This window comes from Python bivittatus, unplaced genomic scaffold, assembly GCF_059951505.1.
Source record: "Python bivittatus isolate LINGU-HERP-01145 unplaced genomic scaffold, Pbiv_v1 ctg000980_np1212, whole genome shotgun sequence".
Taxonomy (NCBI): domain Eukaryota; kingdom Metazoa; phylum Chordata; class Lepidosauria; order Squamata; family Pythonidae; genus Python; species Python bivittatus.
Genome location: NW_028277125.1, coordinates 53114829 through 53134149, shown reverse-complemented (window position 1 = coordinate 53134149; position 19321 = coordinate 53114829). Strand labels below are relative to the sequence as shown.

The following is a 19321-nucleotide window of genomic DNA, read 5'->3' as shown; positions in this document are numbered from 1 at the left end:
GAGTTTAGTGTCTTCTGGTTCTCACAGCACTTCCACATTGGCATCATTTTCACTTTTCTTCATACATAGTTTGCAGGCTGTATTGTCTTTATTTCTGCCTATCTGAAATACTGAGAACAGGGAACAAAATTCTGCCTAGTCCCAAACTGCAGCTCATTTGCTCCCTCTTCCTATCACCCTCATACTTGTCAAGGGCTACTAAGAGAGAGGCTATAGAACTTGTACAAAGTCTTTAAGCTAACCTTCTCATTGTGGGACCTGAAGCTCAGAAGCTAGGCAGATTGGGCAATAATTGGGGAAATAGATCGCAATGTCTCAAGTACACTTAGCTTCTCAACAATTTCAACTACACCACAACTGAAATGGAAATAAGTCAGCTCAGCTTTTGAACTCTGCTGACATAATGAGAACAGAGGTCTAAAGCTGCTTTCAGTGTACAATCATCATGTGGAAGTGTCAAGGATTTAGTTTGAATGTTTTTTCCATCAGACATTTCACAAGTTTCTCTGAATAAATCTGATTTGTTGCCATATTTCAGGTGCAAAAAATCAAGAAAACACTGTATCCTCAGCAAGTGTAGAGCTGTTTTCTTAAGGGAAGTAAAATGTGCCTGAGAAAAAACAACTATCCATCAATTTCCCACTTCTTTAAAATTTCAGATTTGCCTATTGACACAAAAGTATGTCAACAGTCACATATGTAATGTTAAAAGAAATGTTACACCTGCCAAATTATTGGTTGCACCACCATGACAATTTCAAAGCACTGGTCTCAGATAAGCCAATCAGCTGAGACCAAAAAGCTCAAGAGAAGACAAGTGTAGGGTTGCAAGTCCCAAATCACAAACCCACTAATTCAAATACTTTTCTCTCTGCTATATCCAAACATAAAAAGTCCACTTATAGCTTCTACATTTCTCTTCGATGATCATTCTGGATGACAGTCTTGTCCTGCTCTTTTTCCCTACCGTTCTTTCCCAATTATTCATATTATTCTTCAAAGCCCACTCCAATTTGAGGTCCTTGTTTCTTCTCTTTGCAGCTACATCACTCTGAGCATCAGTCCATTTTCTCCAAATTTCTTCCCACTGCCATCTAAGCTAATCAGCTAACAGTGAAATCTGTTTCTTCCTCCTCCTTTTTCTGGACAATTGGAAGTGCTTTAAAGTGACTACTGGCCTTAGCTTACTGTTTTCTTTATTATCTGAGAACTACTTTGGGTTCATGGAGGAGCAAGCAGGATTTAGGGAAATCAAAATGACTGTTGGAGACATCCACTTCCCTCTGAAAAGCTTCCAGACATCTTTTTTCTTTTCTTTTAAACAATATTATAAGACTCATAGGTATCAAAAAGAAATGTTGCATTCTTGTTAGGAATGTACATGAAACAAGAAGTATGACCTATTTCAAACCTGGAACAAGTTACTGTGTTCCAGAGGTTCTGCTGAACCATTTCAAATTGGCTGCAAGACTAACGGTTTAGTCCAGTTTTCAGGCAAAACGAAATCCTGGAGTGTTTTTACGGGGGATTTAGGGCAAAGCTGATGCTTTTCATTCCCTGTCCCCTCAGCTGTTTCCAGCATAGCATATCTACCAGCCTCCCTACTGCCCAATTTTCCCACCATTTTCCCTTCTACTTCAAGTACTGCTGCCAACATACTGTCCTGTATGTTAATTCCTTACTGCAATGGTCTCACTAGTAAGGAAAATGTTCCCAGTGCAGCATACCTTACTGACCCAACCACTTTCCTGTGATCTTCCTAGCACCTTCCCTTTCCACCCTCCCCTCAGCTGTCTTTAGTTTTTGCCTTCTCCTTATGTCCTCACCCCAAATCACTTCTGCCTGGAAAAAGCAGAGTTTGGTCCATATCTGGAACAGAACCACCCCATTTTGTTCTGTATACAATCCAACACATTCAAAACTCCTGTGTTTTGGTTTGGCCCCAGCTGTGCAAACCAGCTCTACTCTGCATGAAATGTTTAATGGAACAAAATTTTTAGAATAAAACATATTTCTTTTTTCCAATGGATCCCAAGAGTCTTTTTGTAATGTTTCTGATACCTTCAGAAATAGACTGTTTTTATGAGAAGAAATTAAAATATTCCAGCATTCCTGAAGCGATGTAATACAAAAACATGAAAATATGATCAAGCAAAATGTTAAGGTTTTCCCTGCTACATTTTGAATGGATAATAAGCAATGGATAAAAATGGCAGAATTTGTGTAATTTGCATGATGCTGTATTCTGATTCACCTGATTATCCTCAATAACAGATACCTCCTCCCCATAAATAGCTTATTAAAACAAGGTTTCACTATATTTCAAATGAACTCTAGGATCCACAACAATCTATTAATGTAAAATTGTCTGTTACATTTCAGGAAGACTGACCTTTTTGAGGACCACAGAAAAATGTCTAGTGATATAACAGCAAAAAGGGTAGTTTTAAATTATTTGGCCTTTCTTTTTGGGAGGTAGGAGTGTAAGAATGGAACAGGAACATCTTTAAAAATCACCCCCAGCCTTCAAAAGCATAAAAATCACCCCCAGCTTCCAAAAGCATCCTGAAATAATGCTGCCAAAATTCAGTTATTTTGTCTCCAAATTTTAACAGTGCAATCTAGTGTTATAAGCACACAGCTTGTAATTTGTTCATCCCTATTATCTAGCAGAAGCTCCATATTTAGGGAGGGGAGAGAGAGAAAAAAAACAAGCTAGTTTGTTTATTTATATATATACAAATGTCTTTATGAATGAATAAGTATCATTTTTGTTGGCACAGTATACTTTGATTCTTACCTTTAATTTCTTTTGGTACAACATAAAATAAGCCAGGATCTATCACATCTAATACATGGACAGGTAAAGTATCACCAACTGAAAATGTTGGCATTGTCCACTGCATACAGGTAGATTTACCTGTAATATCGGACAAAAGAAAAAAATTATACAGCATTTTATGCAGCAACCATCCCACGAAAACGATCTGTAATCATGATGCAGTTCAAAACAAATATTTACTTAAACAGGATTTTCTGTACTCAGGTATCAGATATCTTCTGAGTAACATGCTATAGTAATTATAACCTAGTCTTAAAAGAACAGAGAAGCAGGGGTGAACAAAATGTTCTAAGCTTGGAACAAAATACTTTGTATTTCAGAGATTTTGCCTCTGTTTAGGGCAAATCTAGACATTTTACTCCATGTTCTGATATACTAGAATTGGCTTCAAAAAACAAAAAGCACATTCCCACCTGTCAGTGGTGGAGACAACTGTGGTGAGGGTAGAGTGGAAATGAAGAAGAGTTAGGTGAATATTGCTGCCATTCTGATAGGTAAGTTTATTGCTGTTTTTAAATACTTCACTACAGGGAAGTTAAGAGTTCATGTGGTGTAACAGAATGCTGTCCTTGAATGCTGTGAGTGGTGCAAGGTTTTTTTCCAGGCAGGTTGCCAAATACAAAACTAAGCTTAGGGCATGTACATTACAGCTGGAATAAAGGTTTCAAACTCTGAAGTGCAAAATTGTGGGCATTTCTACAGGCAACCTGCATAAAATATGCTTAACTCTTACTTTCCCTGTTTGCTATGAAACATGGGGCAAAATGTTCTAAAGAGGGCTGTTTTTTTTCACACTTGGAACACAACTTTTCTCATACAAGCAATTTTTGGGGATTCTTATACCATTCCAAACAGTAACATTACATTACCTTGGAAATCACTTGTTATCAAGTCACCTGGTAATGTATTCTGATTTGACAATAACTGCTTTTCAAAAGCCAAATGCTCCCTAATTAATATTTCACTGATTATAGGAATGCTACTAGAATTGTCAATAAGCTCCACTTCAGCACCATTCTTCGTTACAGAAACTACTCTGGCTTGCAGTTTTTTCCCAGTTGCATACATCTGAAGGGTTGCTATAGCTTCTGTAGTCCATTCCTTATTTATGGGTTTCACACCTGTGAGGAAGAGGAAAAAAAACCTTAAGTAGCCTTTCATTACTCTTTAGAATATGCTTTTTGAAATCATAATAAGCACAATATTTCATATACATGTAGTACTTGACTTATGACCAAAATTGGGACTGGAACTTCCATTGCTAAGCAATGCGGTCATTAAGTGAGTGACACCCAATTTTACTTTTGCCCTAGTCAAATCACTGCAGTTGTTAAGCAAATCATGCCGTCGTTAAGCGAATCCAGCTTCCCCCACTGACTCTGCTTGTTGGGAGCCCCCTGGGAAGGTCACAAATGGCAATCACGCGACGCCAGGACGCTGCAACTGATACATGTATGCTGGTTGCCAAGCACTCAAATTTTGATCGTGACCACAGGGATGCTGTGACAGCCGTAAGTGTGAAGACCAGTCATAAGTCACTTTTTTCAGTGCTGTCATAACTATGAATGGTCGTAAGTAGAGGATTACCTGTACTTCTTAAAGAACAAATATTAGTAATTTTAGTAGGAATTAATTCATGAACATGAGGAGAAATATTTCATGTTTCTCAAAACATTAAGAAAATCATTATGATTTTTCATCTTTTGACTCTTCTGGGTAATAGAAGAGAGAATGTAATATTGAATGCTACCACACAGCAAACTGAGGAAGTGGACTGCTGAAATGTTTTTATAGGAATGTAGCAAATTGCTATGTGTAGGACTGTTTGATACACTAGGAAAGAAGTATTTCTTTCTATGTCTAGTCTCTATTTAGATAGGGCTAGTATGTCCTATTATAGAATTTAGCATTATAGAACCACACAGAGTTAAGATATCCAATAAATACCTGCTTAATAGACTGCAAATAGTAAGCATCTCAACTTGTGGTACTCCAATTTTTAGTCCATATTGGAAACTACTGTTTACCTTAGTGACTCTAATTTTTTTTTAATTTAGAATTCATTTCAAAAGATCAGACTGAATATGATTTCTACATTAATTCCAAGTTAGAAGTGACTTGGAGTGACTTAAAGAGTCATATTTACTAGAAAGTATTATGACAATTTGGAGCAATTGTACCATTTTTTCAGCTCCCAGTTTTTAAAAGCATAACTTAATAAAAAGCAAGCTTAAACTATTTAAGTCATTTGTTCAAAAATACAAAATAAAGATAAATTAATTGATCAAATTTATAATGTACACATTGTGCATCTTCCAGCTGAATCAAATACTATGTTATATTATTTAATTTTAATGTAATGTCTTACATATTAAATTAAAATTAAATCAAGAGAGTTTCTTATTACTGAAATTACCTGATAGCCAACATCTGATTCCCTGAAATGGAAGTTTCAAAAATGTAGAGGAAATCTGTCTAATTTTATCCAGAGTAATTTCTTCACAGTTTCCATAATCTACAAACTGAACTTTAATTAATTCAAAGGAAATGATATCTTTTACAAGGGCACGATACCATCTACCATCACCTAATTTAAAAGAACAAAAAAATGTTAATTTACTTTCTTCCAGAAACCTGAGCTTGACAAATGTTATTTAATTCACACCAATGCCACTTATAGCTAGATAATAACATTACTCTCTTGCAATGCAAGAAATATAGTAAATGTAGTAATATCTTGTTCAGAGAAAAAAAATCTACATCAAGCTCCAACAGTCTAGGCATAAAACAAAACAAAATAAAATACAGCACTGCACTAACCTGAACTAGTCATATTCAACAGTACAGTAAAATAGAACATTTGCAGGGTGAACAGATTCTTTTGTTTCTTACACTTACATTCAAATTCACATGCACATAAACTTTCTTTGATGCTTTCTTAAAAAGAAACAGAGGAAAAATATTATTTACCAGAAAAATAAGCACCATATATCTTCCCCTTTGTTACTTGGGAAATATTGGGTGTTGTTTTTTCACAGTACTCTGCTAAAATTGAGTTGAGTTCTTTAAGAGCATTCAAATCTGGAAAAGAATTGGTTGAGATATTGAGGTATTTTAAGATTACCTCAAGATTAGTGATCTTCCTGCCAGTGAGAGATGTGCTGAACTAGCCTCTGTAACAAAGGCTTATCAGGCCAAACATTATAAAGGGGACCAAATAAGTGCCTATGGGACACCCATATCCAACAAGGGCATTTCTCCAGAAAGGAAAAAGGCACTTGAGTAGAAATAAGAGCAGGATATATATGTTTCCAGTATACATAATTATTTAACTAATTTTCATGTAATTAATAAAGAGTAGCCAAGCAAGGTTATACCATAAACATGAACAATTTGTTCTTTGAGAAGATTCTTACATCTGCATACCGTATAAACATTTTTACTTTGAGAGCAGATAAGAATTGGTTTGATTAGCTAGAGGCTATGGTGGTCATACCAGTACATTACAGTTAAGAGTTTACCTCAGGATATTTCTTCAAGGCTATCTAGTTCCTACAACTGTCTGCATAATCTGCTTGCTTCATATTTTTATCTTATTAATGAAACTCCTTCCAGTTTCATTTTTCACTCTTTTCCAAATATTACCAAACCAAAATTTGCCTTGTTCTGCACACTAGCTTGAACTTTTAATTGAGTTATAACACCCCCTCCCAAGTTCCCTTTATTGATGCATCATTAGCATACACATAACATTTAATTTATTTTGCCCGAAATTACAATACATTTGTTTAAACTGCAAGTTTATCATGTTAATGCCCCTTTCCTAAAGTTAGCAAACCTATTCCTACCCTAAGGAGGAACAGAAAGCACAGGAGAAGAAAAAAAAAAGTACCGTCTTTGTTTAATAACTGGCAATAGAACTTGCTGGGGTTGTACAACACACAGACCATGACATTTACCACCTGTTTAGCTGTTAACGTGACCCATGACCAATTAACTCGCTCCCGCTTTTCACCTATAGGAAAGGACAAGAGAATATGAAGAGCTACTACAGTTATGTTTCTTTAGTACTCCTTCTGATATTCTATTACCGAATTCATATAGATAGTCCAACCAAGATATTTATCAATTCTATTTATTTTTAGGAGCATCAGTTTCAATTTCAACACTAATTGATGGCAAGCGGTAACTGGCTAAAGTATAATGAAGACAGAATATTTAAATACTGTAAGGAGTGGACATTGCTCAGAGTCACCAACATATCTTTGGACACCTCACTTTGTACTTACTAGTCTCTTTCCTGTCTGATTTTTACAAAATAAATTTTAACAACATTCATATGACGTATCACAAAACAAAACACCAGCCTCTGACATCATACTTATTTGCAGAAATGCTGCTAGGCTTCATAAAGTTCTAGGTAGGGAAATATTATCTTGGAGAGCTAATTTGTCTTCAGAGAAAATAATGATTTTCACAGGCCACACTTACCATGGCAGCCACTTTTAAGAACCTCAAAAAGTCTCTCTCAAAAGTCAAAATTTGGCCCTGACCCTAAAAACTACCTACCCTTGTTTTAGTTCTTACAATTAACACTAGTATTCAATCACCGTTGTTCTTAAACTCAAATTATCATCATCTACTGTAAAAATCATTCTAATACTTTAGAACGAACCCATTATAGTAATAACTTTTCACACTTACCATTCATTTCTTGCACTGTTTCAATCTGTTTCAAAAGAATAGGTGCTTCTTCCATTGCATACCCTAACTCTAAAAGATATTTAGATACATTAATTGCGGGAGTCACCGATTCATCTGTAATTTCTACCACAATAGTGTTCACTTTCTTGTCAGTGACTTTTATGGCAACCACTTTATTCTGGATCAGTCGCTTCATGACAGAAGTTGCTTCTGCAGGCCAGATCCCAGATACTGGTTTCACACCTGAAAACAGAAGGATCATTTTTTAAAAAATTTCATTCATTAAGAGAGTACCTGGTTTCTCTGCAGCTGGACTATGGCTCCCCCCCGCCCCCCAAAAAAGAGCAATCTAATATTGTACTACCATTTAGGAATTTTTATTATCTTTGGGATATTTGCCTGCCTACCACTCTATCATGTATTTCACATCTGCTATGTTCTCTTTGTATGCATCTAGACAGAAACTACTTTCTATACCTAAATAGTGCTGTTCAAGACATTTTGCTGCACCTTAATGAAATAACACATCCCCTTTGTCTAACAAATTGAGTGGAAAGGGTTTCAGTGTTTCATTAAAGGTTGCAGAAAAATGTCTTGGGCAGCTTGGTTTTGATCCTTGCATTACACTCCTGTGCATATTTAATACAAAGATACTTCCCACTAAAGAGAATACTGGGAAGTTTGAACTTCAAACTTGCCCTCTCTTCTTTGCACCTATATTGGAAGATCCCACTGGTATACTGACACCAAGGTGTGGATAGATAAATACGTGAGCGAGCCAGCAAGCAAACATGAGGCTACCATTTTTTTTCCTACCAATTTTCTTAATGTGTCACTGTCTGTTGTTGTTGCCATGTTACACTACTTCTTCCTCTTTAAGTTACTTAATGAAGGAAAAGCAGTGCACAGAAGGAATTGGTAAGCAAATTGAAGATTAGAATATGTGATTCAAAAACATAAGCTTCCAGTTGACAAAAAAAAAGGGGATCTGGTAACTCTAGACATGAATGTGTTTACAGCTACAAGGTTAAAATCTTTTGTTGGATGAAATTTTCTATTTACTTGAAGCAACTTGCTATGCAGGACAGCTGGCTCTATAATCCAGGGCACTTTCACACATGGCATTGGTGTCACACTCTGTTTGGCACTAAGCCCTGTGATCTCACTGAACCAATTTTGGATCACCTGGACTGGGAACACTGAAGCTCTGCAGAGCTTAAGGAGAGGACAATTCCTATTAATGGAAACTATTGCTTCAGCTTCCCCTTGAGGAATCTCTCCCACCCCGACCAGCAAAAGAGGTTAATCCACCTGATCCTCCTCCTCCTTTCCTACTAGTCTAACTAAGCAGAGGGAAATTTTGTACCTCTTTATCCCTGAAACAGCTCAGGTTTTTGAAATATAATAATAAAAAAAACCCCTATGATATGAACTACAGAAGTTAAAGATAAGATGTTGACTAGATACCAAGTCTTGTGTTCTCCTACTGGTCAATGCACCACTCAGCTCATACGCTCAGATTACTACAAAAATGTTTCTGAGAACTTGGAGAGCAAGAATGGTAGTGGTAAGGAAATACCCAAGTCTGAACAATGTATTTAATATGGCACTGCTATTTTCATCTGCCTGTACAGATTTCCTATAGTTTTATAGACCTGATGCAATATGTTGAAAATTGCTACCTTTATCATTCTTAATAGCTGAGTTAGTTAACAGGAGACCTTCTAATGAGACAGTACCTTGGTACAAAGGCAGTATATACTTTTTGCTGAATATATCCAATAGTAAAGACTTCCTAGAAGGATGATATACATACCAATACAACTGGTACATATATTATACATACACATGAGAAAAAAAATGAAGCCTTAAGGATTTTCTTACAAAAAGTCATTGTCCCTCAGTACTCAATTTATAATTAATTGTTTCCTACCTGCTAGGGTGCACTTTATAGCTTGCATTGGTAATTCCATTAATTTCTGAACAATTGGTCGAAGTCTACTTAACTGAAGAATTTCAAAGTTTCCATAATCTATGTAGCCCACTAGAGCAGTTTCCTCTGAAACATAGGATATCACTGATGCACGATACCACTGGTTATCTTCTGGAAAAAAAATGTGCAGGAGTCACATTTAGTCTTTACTGATGTTTATTTTAAATTAAAGTGTATCAGTGGCGATACAACCAAGAAAACTACATTAAAATACAACATACAATACAGTATGATGAAAAAATAAAATCACAACAATAATTAGGTGCCCAATACAAAAATAAAGGCAATACCAGTAATAGGGACAGTTCTAGTTTATGCTCTTTAAAAAAAAAAAAGATACTCTGAGCCTATCAGAAGGTCAGCAAACTATTTTACTGCTAGAAAATACTTGTGCTGTTGTTTCAAAAGAATAATATTGAAAGATTTATCCAGATAGATGAAAAAAAAGGGAGAAGAGAAGGGCTGGGAGACCATACATGGCCATAAGCTGCTCAACCCTAGTCAAGCTCTGCATTTTATAGTAGCTGAAGTTTCAGTACATGCCAAACAACAGCTTTATATGCAGTATATTTAAGTAATCAAGAGATACATCATGAATCAATGCACCTAAACTATTCTGGTCCAGGAATGACTATAGCTGATGTAAGGGCTATAGTGGCTGTGACAGCAAGATGTAACCTCTTCTGCTTGTGGCAGTGATATTCTATTAACATCCTTGTTTCTGCTGCTCCTTCAGAGAGAGTGCAACCCTAGAACAACCTAACTTGAATTCTAGTTGCCAAAGAATTCAAAAGTATTCACTCAGTACTATTTATGATGGTTTTACAAGTAGCTCTCAGAGTCAGTCCATTAAGATATGGTAAATGATACCAAAAGTTCCTGAGATATCATGATGAAGTGTTATACTACTTTTGTTCCTCTTCTGATACATCAGGCTGGCCAAGTCCACTTCAGTGCTAATACTAAACCTGAAGCCAGTCTGGAATTAGAAAACCACTTTCCAAATTGGATTTAGAAAACATCTTCACCTGGAAAGGGAATGGATTTGGTCATGGTTATATAATACTTCTGAGTGCAGAACAGGTTCCTTCAAGAGAGACTATATGCCTCATTATTCAATAACGCATTAAGATTCTAACTTTTCACCAATAGTTTTAATTTGTTTTAACTTGCCATGATGGATACAGGTAAAAAAAGCTAATGGTCTAGCTTTTGTTTACGTCCTTAGTTGTAATAACTGAAAATAATTCCACAAAACTGTGACAGACCTATTGGATGTACACTTGAGCCTGTTGGAAATCTAACATCTAAGTCAGCATAGTAGCAAGCAATATTTTATTTAAATTACTCAGTAAATCTGTTAGAGCAAACTACTGAGATGTTAACAATGCCTAATTGCACACAAAAAGTACTACTTCTGAATGCAATGGAGTCACTAGATTTAGGATCAGTCTCTGGAATTTCTAGGCTGGTCTGGAAAAAACTCTTACCTGAAACGACTAATCAGCCTTGACAGTACTGAGTTAAACAGATAAATGGAAATTTATGGAAGCTTTCTATTTTCAAACTTTTCCTTAGTTTTTTGTACAAATGGTTATTTTACTAAGTTATTCTGTATGTGGTACTGATTAATTCTATATTCTGTACCTGATACTGATTAGTTCAACAAATCAAAAGAAGCCACTACCCCCCATCTACTATTTTGCCAGGCTTGTTAAAAATACCAGCATTTATAGCTCACCAGCAAAACACAGAAAACAGAAATGCTCTACATACAATGTCAGATACTTGGGCGGTTGCCTCAAACCAAAAGTAAATCTTTTCCTCAGGCATGAATCACCCAGTCCTTAGCAACATTTATTGAAGTGAAAGGGTTGTAATAATTTCAGCAAATTACCTAAACTATTTCCCATTTAGAATCAATGTGTGCCATAAGACGTTAGAGCAGAGCCCTTTGTAATTTCTTTCTAATGGTAAAGAGGAGGACCTTTCTACTAATATCAGATGAACTTACAAAACTGCCTCATGAATCCTTACCAGCCTGTAAAGCAACCCTAACATACAGCCACCAACCAAAACAACAGAAATAGGATAGTTTGTTCAGCTTAAATATGCATATGTATGATCTTTGTCCCTGTTGATGAAGACTGACTAATTTTTCAAAGGCATCAGCAGGACACAAAGTAGGCACAGAGTGCAAACACATTCATAAACCAACCTAAACCATTTTACTGACAAGCTTTGAATTTACAACCTCACAGCATTATTTTCTGATTAATTTATTCATTTGCTAGATTTATATCCCACTTCTCATACAGGACCTGAAAGAAATATAACCTCTTTCTATTGTTCCCTCACAACTATTACCCTGTGAGATAGGTAAATATGTTGGGCTAAGAGAGTGGCTGAATTACAGGCAGCTGAATATGAAGCACACCAATACATTCATGTACTTGTACACCCTTTGCTTTTACCAGCCTTTTTTTTTAACCAGGTAATAGCAAAATTTTCTCAGACTCAGCTTCTGGCAACTTCATATATACGTCAATGTAGATTTCTTGGCAACAGTACAGAACAGATTTGCATTGCCTTCCTCTTGGATTTTTTGTTTTTGTTTATTTTTCACTTCCCAGTCTAGGCTACAGCCCTGGAATTTCATGGTGGACTGCCATCAACCTACTCATTAAACCTGTCTCTGCTTAGCTTCAATGTCAGGCAAAGACAATCAAATACAGATTGGGCACATGTACAGAACTCATCCACATAAAACTCTATGCTCTCTATAACCAGTAACTTTAAAAAACAGTTTCTTACCTTCTGGCCAAAAATAAAAAACTAATGGCACAAGACAGCAGCTGGAGCAGTCCTTTTGCATCTGCTGACCAGAGCAACACTTTCATGCTCTGTGTGGTCTGCAGCCGGAGAACCAATGCCTGACTCAACAGTGTCAGTGACTGGAGGGAAGGTAAAGCCAGGTCAGCATCATCATCCTTAGCCATTCTTGAAGATGGATTGCCACAGAAATGGGAATGAGAGTGGTTGCAGGGCCATGAGAGGAGGTAGGTTGAATCTCACTGCAACTCAAGTAGTACAAGGAACCACAAAGGAACTCCATCCAGTTCCTTTGGTGCTGCTGCAGAGATTACTGCATCACATATGATCAATTGTAGGGGTGTGCAAAACATTTCATTTCAGATCTTTTTGAGCACAAAACTACATGGGAGCCACTGTATGAATATTCTGGATGTATCCTGAGCATAAGATACAGCTTTTCCTGAGCTTAACACACTGCTTCGCCCTGAAGGAAGCATTTTCTTAGACAAAATGCAATGTTTCAAGAAGTTCTGTATTTGAGATGGTTTGAAGCAAAATCTTTTGCATTCCTCTAATCAAATACAATTTGTGGGCAATACAGTTGATGCCAACATTCTAAGATGCTGTGGGATTCACAGTATATCTGCTTTGTTGGTGATACAAAGTCTACTGGTTCCTCCCATCATAAATACCACTACGTGTAGCTTTGATTCAGAATGCAGATCTTCTTTTCTATAACCCTTAATAACAGACCCTGAATTGCTAACAGAAGTTGTTAGGATGAAGAATCAGCAAGACCATCACCTCCATTTGTGTCAGGGAAAAGCTTTAACCCAGCACTATGACCTGTGTCAATCTCAACCATGATTCTAGCTGAAGGTACCAAAGTGGGAGTGGGAATATTAGATGACTATTCTCTTTGCAACAATCATGTTCTGCTCGTTACCACATCTTAATCTGTCCCTCTTTTGACTATCCCTCTTCCTCTACAGTGGTACCTCGGGTTACGAACGCCTCTGTTAACGAACTTTTCGGGTTACGACCAGCTCTGGCCGCAAAAATTTACCTTGGTTTGCGAACTCCGCCTCGGGGTACGAACAGGATACGTGGCCATTTTCCCTCCCGTGACACGGTCTGCGGCCATTTTTCCGCCCCTGACACGTGGTCCGTGGCCATTTTCCGCCCGACACGTGGTCTGCGGCCATTTTCCGCCCCTGACACGTGGTCTGCGGCCATTTTTTCCGCCCGACACGTGGTCCGCGGCCATTTTCCGCCCCTGACACGTGGTTGTAGGGAGTGGGACTCTCCCTCCAAGTAAAAGCCCCTTCCCTGTCCTCCACGCCAGAACGGATTAACGGTAATTACATTGAACCTTATGGGGAAATTTCCTTCGGGTTGCAACCAATTCGGGGTGCGACCAGAGTCACGGGACGAATTGAATTCGTAACCGAGGTTCCACTGTGTTTCTTTTCTTCTCACAGTCACAGCTCATTTGAAAAACAGCTGAATAGACATATGCTATATTAAGCTCCACTCTTTAAAACAAACTTTTGGATCATAGTCTTTTGTTTCATTAACGTAAAATTCAACAAGGTTTATACTCAAACTACATTGCATATCCTTAATACATACATATTTGCTGCTGTTTATTATTCTCCCTACTTGTTTTCTATGCTGAATGTTAGATTGCAAATCCTTAAGATAGATAAGGCTTGATGACCTATTCTTTGAACGGACACACATACTGAGAATTCCTTATTAGTACAAAGAGAAATGACATAATAATGATAACGGTGGTGGTGGTGGTGATGATGATGATAACAACAACAACAACAATAATACTCAAGGAGTCTCTTTCTCCTCCATACCTGTAAACTGGGCACAACACACATCTCCTATTGCTGGGCAAAAATCTGGGGTGATCGAGGTATTTTCACAATATTCACGTAGGGATACTTGAAGCTCAGAAAGTTTGCCTAACAACACATATACTTACATGAAAATTGTTACATAAAAAAGAACAAAATATATTTCAAAAATACCTAGTTATAGTAACATTGTCCATTTTCCTTAGCCTCCTAAGACTTTCAGTTGGATCTGAAATCAGTTTTGAGATTACAAGGCTATGCATTCAGATAGCTCATATGATAAATCATAAATTGATCTACAGACTGCTGTTTACATTTTAATGCTGTAAACAGCCTTCAGTTTACATTTTAATGCTGTTCTCCTCCCATAGTCATTATCACTTACACATAAATGTCTCTATCTTATCTCAATAATCTATTAAATATACAAATTATACTGGTGCACAAGTATTTATATCTCAACATAAAAGAAAGACTTACATCCATTTTCTATCTGTTGACAAAAAAAATCTCCTGGGTTTTGTATATGGGCAATCATGCCCAAAAATGCATCTCCTATAGATACTGAGACAATCTTTGGAATTAAGCAATCAGTATGATCCAGCTCTTTCCATTCCATTTTCTTCTCTAGAACAGATTTTTTTTCCACAATATGATCTAAGGGGAAAAAAAGAACTTAAAAGTTTTGCAAGCTTGATTTGCAAGCTCTAGTTTACATATTGAAGAATTTGTGTACAAAGATCCCTCACCATCCTAATGAAATGCTATTAAAAAAAAATCTTTTTTTATCTCCTATTTCCACTATTGAATCTATGAATGCCAGTGCATACATAGGAAAATGGAATCATCTATACAAAATAGGAAGGTCACTGGGCTTAGGAGAATCCAGGGCTTACAAAAGTACATGAAATTCATTCGTGAAAGGGAAGGTATCTCCTCCCACCTTCCAGACTGAACATATTAGAGCAAAAACAAAAATTGGGTGGGAAAGGAATGGGACTGCTGTGGAAGACTGGTTGCAACAGTAATGAGGAAATTTATACTATCACAAAACCCAAAGGCATTACAGGACTATACTGTCTCCTCTACATGGGGCACAAACATTACACTAGCATGAGGTCGAAGTGTCACAGCAATCCAAAAAATATTAGCACTTCATAGCCTTGTTGTTGTTCAGTTGTTAAGTCGTGTCCGACTCCTTGTGACCCCACGAACCATATAGCGCCAGGCCTTCCTGTCCTTCACTGCCTCTCTGAGTTTGCTCAGTTTCATGCTCATTGCTTCAGTGATGCTATCTAACCATCTCATCCTCTGCTGTCCCCTTCTCCTTTTGCCTTCAATCTTTCCCAGCATCAGGGTCTTTTCCAAAGAGTCCTCTCTTTGCATTAGGTGACCAAAGTATCTGAGCTTGAGCTTCATTATCAATCCTTCCAATGAGCAGTCAGGGTTGATTTTCTTTAAGATTGACTGGTTTGGCCTCCTAGCAGTCCAGGGGACTCTTAAGAGTCTTCTCCAGCACTGCAGTTCAAAGGCATCAATTCTTCGGCGCTCAGCCTTCTTCATGGTCCAGCTCTCACAGCTTCATAGCCTACAGGCCCTCAAAGTGTAAGAATGAATAAATTGCTGCCTCATGGAAGGATCATTTAGGCCGCTGATTCTAATTACCTGCTGTAAGTCCTACAAGATAGACCAGATCAGGAAAGCGATTCCAGTGGAACACTAGAACTATCGTTTATTTAGATAGACTATAGTAACAAGAGCCTTTACAAGTCTGCTTGTGTTTTACCATTCCTCCCTTTTATACCTTTTATGTGAGATATAATCTATTTCCTACTAGTTGTCCATTGTCTAAATAATTCAGATCATGGTCCTAATTCTCTAACACTACCCGTGTAGCTGTTCATTTACTTACAATATTCTTTTCTTCTCCAGTCCTCTTCTATAGACTGAGTATATGGGAGAACATTACTAGAGCCCCAAAATATTGCATTTCCTTCTTAGATCTTTGAATGTTCTAAAGTAGTACATGTTTCTTAACTTGAATTTTTGCTTAATTTCACATAGTTTAGTTAGTTAGAGAAAAAAGCCAGACGGACCTACCTATAGCTGAAGTTTCCTTCTTACTATTCTTCTCCTTTGAATTCCAATCATGTATAGTTTCCAAGATAATTTCATGCAAGTGTTTACCTATTAATACATATGATACTACATATATTACTTACAATTTATACAAACTTATGACCATTTGTTTGGTGACCGTTCAAAGTCACAATGGTGCTGAACAAAAGGACTTATAAGCTGTCCCTGAAGTTACGGCCGTTGCAGCACCCCTGTGGTCACATGATTGCGATCTGGATGGAACCTGTCTGTACTTACAACCAGTTGCCAAGCACCCCACGATCACATGATCACCATTCGCAACCTTCCCTACCAGCTTCGCCAGAAAGTCAATGGGGAAGCCGGGATGGAAGGTCGCAAGTTGCTGGCGTAAGTCTCCCCCACCTGCGCACCCTCCCCACCCCTCTGTGCTCACCATGCTGGCCACTTGCACACCCCCACACACCCTCCCTGACCTGCACCCCCTCATGCTCTTCCCAACCTGCGCAGCCGTTCATAAGCCCTCCCCGATCTGCAAAGCACCTCAATGCACTCCCCCACACCTTTCCCAACCCATGCCACACCCCTGCACACCCTGACCCACACAGCACCTCTCACACACCTTTCCCGACCCACGCTGTCCCTCTTGTGCACCCTTTCTGCATCCCCTCACTCCCTCCTCCACCCAGCAGCAGCCACTTACCTGCCTGCCTGGGACTTGCAACTTCCTGCCAGTTTTCCCAGTGACTTTGATCATGGGATTCAGTTAACAATGGCAACCAGGATTGTGGGGATTGCCATTGCTAAGAGATGTGGTTGCGCTTATGACCGCATCGCTTAGCGATGGAAATTCCGGACCCAACTGTCATAAGTTGAGGACTACCTGTATTTGCAAAATAATGTATTCAAAGCCACAATTTTGACTTCTCCAAAATCTTCATTACCTTAGCCAAATTTGTAAAGCATATTATAAATACTTTAATCTTAGCAGTGAACAAAACACTGCAAGTGAAAACTCTGCTTAAATCTTTATATATAAGGCATATGTATACTTGTAACAAAAACAAAATAAATATACCAAGAAAAGGAATCCATTATAGAATTAACTAAATATATATCAACTAATCAATACTAATCATTTGAAACTAAATTTTGTTTCTAACACAATATTTACAACTTTGAACTGTCTTCCCAAAGGATAAAAAAAAAAGTTTTCTGCATAGCACCCACAGCAGAGATACTGTAAATATGAGAACTTCAGGCCATACTAGCTTTTCTTGGTTGGAGCCTACATGCATGGCCCTATGTCACCAATGCCAAAGTTCTTGCACACAGCAGAGAAGTAAATACACATGGCTATGCAGAAGCATCTGTGTATTTACCTGCCTATATGTTGGCCAGTGAGTTTGGTCAGCTGTGAATTAATTCTAAAGAAAAAAATTTGAGATAATAATTTTTTAAAATTCAGATTTTTGATATTCCAAATGAGGAAAATAAAAAGGAAATACCAAAACAAATCTAAGTTGGTGATAAGGCAAACTAAAAGAATGATATGGAAAGTATAATATTAACTTAAAATGTTATTTTATTCTGATAATCCTAATGATTTAAATGAAGTTTACTCCACAGCAAGTATATTAAGACATATAAATTAAATATATCAGTCTGAAAACCAGCAACAACTGTAACTTGATTCATGAAAATGTTGAAAGAGTATAAAGAAACTAATAGAGCAAATCTAAGTGTATTCAGAATTAACTTCCACCTAATTTAATATTTACTTCCAAGTAATGTCTATTTAGAACTGTAATGTCAAAGGATTATTTTTTAATAATCTTGCCTTCATTATAGATGTTGGGCAGACACCACTGCCCATGTAGTATTTGACCCAACTAGACAATACATTTTCAGGACAAATGGTGTTCTACAAATTAATCAAACCACTGATTGACACAGTATGTACACTGGAGTACTACAGCTAAGCACATTTCAAAAATGATTTGAAAGAAGTGATTTGGAGGTCATAGGAATACAATATTACATCAACCCGTCCCACACAGTCAGGCAGAGAGGGCATGTTGCGGACCCCGTCAGCAAGAAAATGTCGGCTGGTGGGGCCCAGGAGGAGAGCCTTCTCTGCTGTTGCCCCCGCCCTTTGGAATATTCTCCCCCCCAGAGGTGCGGCAGGCCCCTACACTCCCGGCTTTCCGAAAAGGATTAAAGACCTGGCTCTGCCAATGTGCATGGGGTGACATGAGCTCTAACCATCCCTGGGGGTGGTCAGTGCCCTGATGACACTCCCTGAGTTATTCGCCAACTCTCCATCTTTCATGGAAGCTATTTAGTATTAGGATTGTTTTTAATATTGTATTTTAATGAATTTTATCTCTGCTGTAAACTGCCCAGAGTTGTTTCATTGAGATGGGCGGTGACAAATTTGATATATAAATAAATAAATTTTAAAAAATATCTCTTTGCTACTCATTACAACCCAACCTTTGTCAGGTTTCTGGGGGAAAAACGTCTACTTTAGAGTTACATTAACTTTAATGAGTGGATTCTTCAAAGCACTGGCATCTTTTTTTCAAGCTTATATAAACATCTGAAAAAACTGAGTTAATCCAATAGACAGCATTCATGTGAGGTTCTAAACCAGGCCTGCACAACATATGTACAGGCAATATACGTGCTACTGAACACTTCTGAGCGTCACTGCCACCACCAGCTCCAGTGCTGCCACTGTTCCACTGGTTGCTGAACAGCTATCAGCACACCAGGTATTCTTTTGTGTTTATTTTTAATTTATCAGTGTGGCTCTTTGCCTCTATAAGTTGTGCAGGCATATTTTAAACCCAGTGCTATCTGGGGAATTCTGGGAGTTGAAGTCCAGGCATCTTAAAGCTGCCAAGGTTGAGAAACACTGTCCTAAACCATTACTTCTGAACCATTTTTGAAGACTACACAGCACTCCAAAATATGTAAGAATTGCAAATTAAGAATTAT

The 19321-nt window shown here is 37.6% G+C and overlaps 1 protein-coding gene across 1 annotated transcript in view; it reads right to left on the bottom strand.

The window, feature by feature from the left end:
- The window catches only part of TDRD1 (tudor domain containing 1), a 53578-nt gene that overhangs the window by 7452 nt on the left and 26805 nt on the right, over positions 1–19321 (bottom strand). Inside the window, exons 13-22 of the mRNA XM_088132449.1 lie at positions 16322–16408; positions 14702–14878; positions 14222–14329; positions 9480–9650; positions 7547–7789; positions 6735–6857; positions 5813–5923; positions 5259–5429; positions 3712–3963; positions 2801–2920 (exon numbers count right to left, since the gene is read on the bottom strand). Coding sequence (XP_087988575.1) covers positions 2801–2920; positions 3712–3963; positions 5259–5429; positions 5813–5923; positions 6735–6857; positions 7547–7789; positions 9480–9650; positions 14222–14329; positions 14702–14878; positions 16322–16408 — 1563 coding nt within the window. The remainder of the gene's footprint in view (positions 1–2800; positions 2921–3711; positions 3964–5258; positions 5430–5812; positions 5924–6734; positions 6858–7546; positions 7790–9479; positions 9651–14221; positions 14330–14701; positions 14879–16321; positions 16409–19321) is intronic.